Source organism: Aristolochia californica, unplaced genomic scaffold (genome assembly GCF_029961685.1).
Source record: "Aristolochia californica isolate CCGP_79_NKW_82.1479 unplaced genomic scaffold, dmAriCali1.0.hap1 SCAF_14, whole genome shotgun sequence".
NCBI lineage: Eukaryota > Viridiplantae > Streptophyta > Magnoliopsida > Piperales > Aristolochiaceae > Aristolochia > Aristolochia californica.
This window is the reverse complement of record NW_027181815.1, coordinates 3,658,335-3,663,663: the sequence shown is the minus strand read 5'-3', so window position 1 is coordinate 3,663,663 and position 5,329 is coordinate 3,658,335. Positions and strand designations below refer to the sequence as shown.

The following is a 5,329-nucleotide window of genomic DNA, read 5'->3' as shown; positions in this document are numbered from 1 at the left end:
GGCGCTAGGGTTTTGCATTCAGCGAATGAGTAGTGTCACTGGCACACGCGGGTAGTGGGCTTAGGGAGTAAGTTGGACTAACACAAGAATGGGCCTAGTTTAGTCAACATTTCATAGTAGAAAGCTCAGCCCAGGAGAATATAGCAAGTAAATTTGGTCTAGAATGATTTACTTCAATATATTTATAATAAATATTATTATCTTGATTTATTATTAAAAAAATATAAAAAAATTTCAGAATAAACCCAATACAAATACATAGAATAGTAAATAAATGAAGATAAAAAAAAATTAATCATTCAATCCAAATTTGATGAAAAATGAAAATTGGGTGCCTCTAATTTTATACCAACTTAGGTCCATACTCTTTTTTTCCTTTTATGTATCATATATTCCCTTGTATTATCAAGTTAATTAGTTCTTTGATGGCCCATTGGTTTATGTTCACAAACATGAAGATACTCTACCCTTAAAAATCCCTAGTGACACCTTATACATGTCCAAACAATCTTTTGAGTAGATAAAATGAAATAGAAAGGTAATTATTTACCAATGCAATTTCTACATGTTAGCAAAATAATGATCTACATTGAGCATATATTATTTTTCTTAAATAGAAAAGGTGAGAGCCTAAAAATATGGGTGAGCACACTTGGGTTCAATGGACCCGATTTCGATCGATTTCGATGGGATGGGGGGTTTTCCTCTTGGTCACCTTAAAAGGACTCTTATTAGTTGATGTAACTGATATTCATGCACATAGGTGAATGAGTCACATTCACAAGACCCAAGAGGATTCTTTGTTTTTAATGCTCTATTATTATTTTTTTGTTTCATCAAATTAACCCCAATTGATTTTTTTTGTGTCAAGTATTCATATTTTATGATACATCACCTCCACCCTCCCTCTCTCCCTCTTCCCTCTCTAGAAGAGAAGAACCCCTAAACCCTAATCCCTAAACCCTAAACCCAATTTTCTGCTCATTAATGCTTCTTTATTAACATTTGGGTACAGATTATAGACCAAATATGATCAAGATAATGAAACAGGATCTGTTGGAGTGTGTGGTTCTTCAAATCTAAGGCTCTCAATCAAAAACCTGAATAGAAATGAATTGAACCTGCAGGTTCCACTATCACTACCGAAGAAGTGATTGTCTACAAGGAGTCGATGAACAACATGGTCCGACAAATGACCACCGTTTGTAAGATCTACATCTAAAACCTCTACTTTCTCCAACAAGATTTTTAAAGTGGTAAAAATAGTGTAGCAGCAAGCATTAATTAAGCTCTAGTACATTTAGAAATATAAGGTTTTTTCCAGTCCAATGGAAAGACTCTACACTTAATATCTGTAAATATTTTGTACAAAGACAAGAAGGTTTCATTAATACCCATCCTCACACTGTAAGCTCGTTTTGATCTTCTGAAGAGTAGATGCGATAAGAGTATTAACAGTCTCCACCGACTCCATTGTTAACTTAGCAGCAGGCGAGGCACTTGCTAGAACTTGAAACGCAACCGTAAGCAGGGACCCTTCTTCTGTTGTCCTCTCATCAGACCTGGAGGTGATCACCAATGGCCGCGTCTCAAGACCATCTGGAAGAATCGAAAACCCCGATGGTAGTATGGCGACGCTGCTGGAATCGCAGCCTGTGATGACGGACTGCATGGTGTTGGTATTCACTGGAGCAAAGATCACAAGTGACTCGAAAGCGTTGGTGCAAGTGTCTTGGATGACCCACATGCTGCTACTCTCGCTTGATTTGGCTGCCTGCATTTCACAACGAGGGATGTGATTTGTTAAATCTTTGTTTTTGTTTTGCAGCAGAACAGCTTCTTGAGATTGTAATGAAGAGAGAAGAGAGACAGAGAGAGAGAGAGAGAGAGTATACGTAGACAGTAACAGCATTCCCTCTATCTTGACTCTTGACTAAGTTTGCTATGGAGAGGGATGGATCCCCGGAGTACATGATGTCCCACTGCAGTTAATCCAAGGATGCTGTTAAAGCAGATATCTTAAAAGGTTTAAAGGAAAGTTTGAATTGTATTTAAAAGTTGCAGAAGTAATTAATTCGTTATTGAAACAGAAATGAACAAAGAAGAAGAAGAAAATTGCTTCCACAAGCAGGAAACAAAAAAAAGAAAATTAGATGTGAATAACCCCATTAATCTAGCATGGGTTTGGGATCAAGTTTACCTCATTTCTCCTAGTTTCGTCTTTCAAAAAATCAAACAAGAGATTGGGTGCAACAGGCAACCAAACTGAAGAAACTGCACAGAGAATAAGCCCAACAGGCTCCCCAGGATCATTCAAGTTCTTCCTTGATGCCACCCTTATGCCATCCCCGTCCTTGGTGGAAAGTTTCGTCCATGTGTGGTAGCTGGATGCGCCCACAGATCGGCAGAAGCTTGATGTCATTCGTTGTGCTAGCTTCAATGTGCTTCTTCTTCCGGCCAATGTCGTCACTCCTGATTTTATCCTCATTCAAGTGCCAAAACTAGCTAATAACTAACCTGAGAAAGCAGCAAGAAGTGAACGAAACTGGGAAGATGAAACTCACCTACAGAATCCTTAGTGGGCACATTGGTGGCCATGAAGAAGACGAGCCTCTCGCATTGCAGTTGCAGTGTGGCTAACCAGTGCTTGGCTCCGAAGGCCATGCCGCTGTTAACAATTGATCTGTACAGCGTGTGGACTGTGCTCCTCTGGCATTCCACATGCTCTACCCAGATTACCTGAAATCAGAAACCAGAAACCATGTTTAACCAATATCAGATTTAAAATGGAGAAGATGCATTCATGAGAAAGTAATGTACCTTGCAGTGGCCATTGCATTTATCATGAATGATACAGCCAGAAGGGCGTTTGCGGCATTTTTCCAAGGAGGCATCTATGTTTTCTTCGAGTTTGTCAATGGAGACATCGACAATGGCCCAAGCATCAGCGCTCAATTGCTTGCTGTATCTGATAAAGTACACCTCCCTAGTGGCCACCATGGGAGTGAGCATCTGAACCTCGGCAAACATCTAATTAATCACACCAAATAAACAAGAGATCAGAGTAGATAAGGCTTTAAGGTACTGTTAATTGGAAGAACTTGACGCCATCGCCCGTGAAAATGAGCAAGCTGTAATTGCTTACAAGTTGTATGGCACCGTTTCTGCTGTCACCTTCTCCATTGCTGATAACATCTACTGTTGCCGCTTTGGATATCATGAAAGGGAACATTTCCTTCCATTGTTTCTATGCAAAATGAGAGTGAGGCAAAAAAAAAGAGCCCACAAAGTTCATTAAATCGAGAAATTAACAAGAAAGCAAAAATAGGTTCAGTTAATCATCAGAGAAGGAAGAAATATATACCATGTCCATGAAGGTCTGGACCAACCTAGGGAGGTCCACAAACACTTCCGCCGTGTCCCTTGAAGCTTCAACCGAACGTCGAGGAAGTCCATGACTCAAATTCTCTTGGGAGAATTCACGTATGTACTCATCGTAATTCAGTATTTCACGATCAGTCTCAACACTTCTGAACCATAAAGGTTCACCTAAAGTCGCCATCTTCTTCAGCACTTCCAAAGCGATGTTACAGACCTCCAAAATTCTCGATTTCTCCAGCCCAAACAGTCCGGTGTAGTAACCCAAGGAACTATGATTCTCTTGATCGTTTCCCGCTGAGAATGAAGAGGTAGGAGATGCAGTTCCACCAGGAAATTTTCCTACGGCTGCCCTTAATTTTTCTATCTACCAGTCAAAAGGTCATTTGTTAATCTAATCCAATTGTTCGTGCTAATTCATGAACATAAAACAAGGTAAAGGTAAAAGCAAAAACCATTGTGTTTTCCGATAAAATCATTTAAGAGTCTTCAAATTAATGACCAACCTCAACTTTGAGTCTCGCGTTCTCAATTCTTAATTGTTGCTCTTCAGTTGTAACTGCTGCATCTCCGCTGTTTGAAGCAAAGTCACAATTAGGGCAACGAGCATTCTTGATCGTCTCCCTTAAGCTTATGTTTTCATCTCGGAGTTTCTCTATCTCCGTCTTCAGCAGTGAATTCTCATGGCGTTCTTGGATTGCCTGGCAAAACGACACGAATTTTCATCCCGTCGTAATATTTCAGTTATTAGATCAAATCCATATAGATGCACTCATCCATCTACTTAAAGAGAGAGAGAGAGAGAGAGATTGAATTTCTGAGAGAACCTTGATCTGGGTTCGGCGATTTTGAAACCAAAACTTGATTTGCCTGGGAGCAAGACCCAGTTGTTTGCTTAATTGTTGTCTCTGCTTCTCATCTGGGTGTGGAGACTCTTTGAACAGTCTGCAAGTATTTGTGATAAATGTTCCTGACCATATGATTTAATGTTTCCAAATTTTGCAGAAATGATTCAGAAGAAAAAAAAATAAGAAAGAGAGTTAAAAGCCCTCAGAGTGCTTTCATATAATCACTGGAGGCCGTGCAAGAGGTGATAATTCGCATAAGATATTGATTCCTTACTATAGAACAAAATAAATTCGAATTAACATTAATTAAGTTTACAACCTTAGTTCCTTTTTACGTTTAATTAGTCTGAATAAAGCCGATAAATTAGAATGATATTTGATATTCGCACTAATGGTTACTTCTGTTTTATTGATTTTTGAAGAGAGAAAAAGAGAGAGAACTGACGCTTCCATTTCTCTGATCTGTTGTGCGGTATGCCTGTGATACTTCTTTCTCTTCTTATTCTTTCCTTTTTCGGCACCATCATCGTCCTGCATTTCTTCAGCCTCCGCCTCTTCCTCCGACCGTGTCGGTCCCGTGTTCTCACTACTAATCTCGACAGCATCTTCCCGGCTTCCTCCAACGCTATCCTCATCTCCTTCCTCCACCTCAGAGGCCGCAGCCGCTGCTCCTCGAAAGACACCCGCCTGAAGGAAGCAGAAAATATCAGAAAAGAGAGAATTATTTCCTAAAGATATGATGGCCAAAAAAATCAAGCACCAGCCACTGGGTGTTAGTTCTTACAAGGGAGAGAGAAAGAGCAGGTGACGCAAAGAAATCTTTGGTGCGAGAAGGAGGGTTCGTCATATCGATTTCCATCGTCATGGAAGCTTTTGGCCAGCGAGCTATTTTAATGGAGGACGAAAAACTTCAGATAGAGAGAGATGAATGAATTTAATGATAATAAAACAAACAGATGGAATTCTAGGACGAGAAAAAGAGAGAGAAAGAGAGAGAAAGAGAGAGAGGAGAGAGAGTCACATTGAAGCTGGTAGGTGTTGAAGGTTAGATACAAGGAAAGGCTCACGTATGCTGGCAGACTCCACGAAGCTGGCTTGACCGT

At 40.0% G+C, this 5,329-nt stretch overlaps 1 protein-coding gene across 1 annotated transcript; it reads right to left on the bottom strand.

Annotated features, from left to right (window-relative positions):
• Nucleotides 1-1,179: 1,179 nt before the first annotated feature.
• On the bottom strand, nucleotides 1,180-5,091 carry LOC137950129 (homeobox-leucine zipper protein GLABRA 2). Its single transcript, XM_068796509.1, has 11 exons — nucleotides 5,011-5,091; nucleotides 4,672-4,913; nucleotides 4,206-4,323; nucleotides 3,885-4,079; nucleotides 3,365-3,745; nucleotides 3,146-3,247; nucleotides 2,821-3,030; nucleotides 2,565-2,739; nucleotides 2,201-2,472; nucleotides 1,896-1,982; nucleotides 1,180-1,774 (listed from the first exon to the last, which is right to left on the bottom strand). The coding sequence occupies exons 1-11, from the start codon at nucleotides 5,089-5,091 to the stop codon at nucleotides 1,388-1,390; spliced, it is 2,250 nt and encodes a 749-aa protein (XP_068652610.1). The 3' UTR covers nucleotides 1,180-1,387.
• Nucleotides 5,092-5,329: the final 238 nt, after the last annotated feature.

Excerpts from the sequence above, each read along its gene's own strand:
- LOC137950129 (XM_068796509.1), bottom strand. The coding sequence starts at position 5,091 with ATGACGATGGAAATCGATATGACGAACCCTCCTTCTCGCACCAAAGAT. Across the intron at positions 4,914-5,010 it reads CTGCTCTTTCTCTCTCCCTT|GCGGGTGTCTTTCGAGGAGC; the intron begins GTAAGAACTAAC and ends TGCTTCCTTCAG. Across the intron at positions 3,031-3,145 it reads GAAACGGTGCCATACAACTT|ATGTTTGCCGAGGTTCAGAT; the intron begins GTAAGCAATTAC and ends GTGATTAATTAG.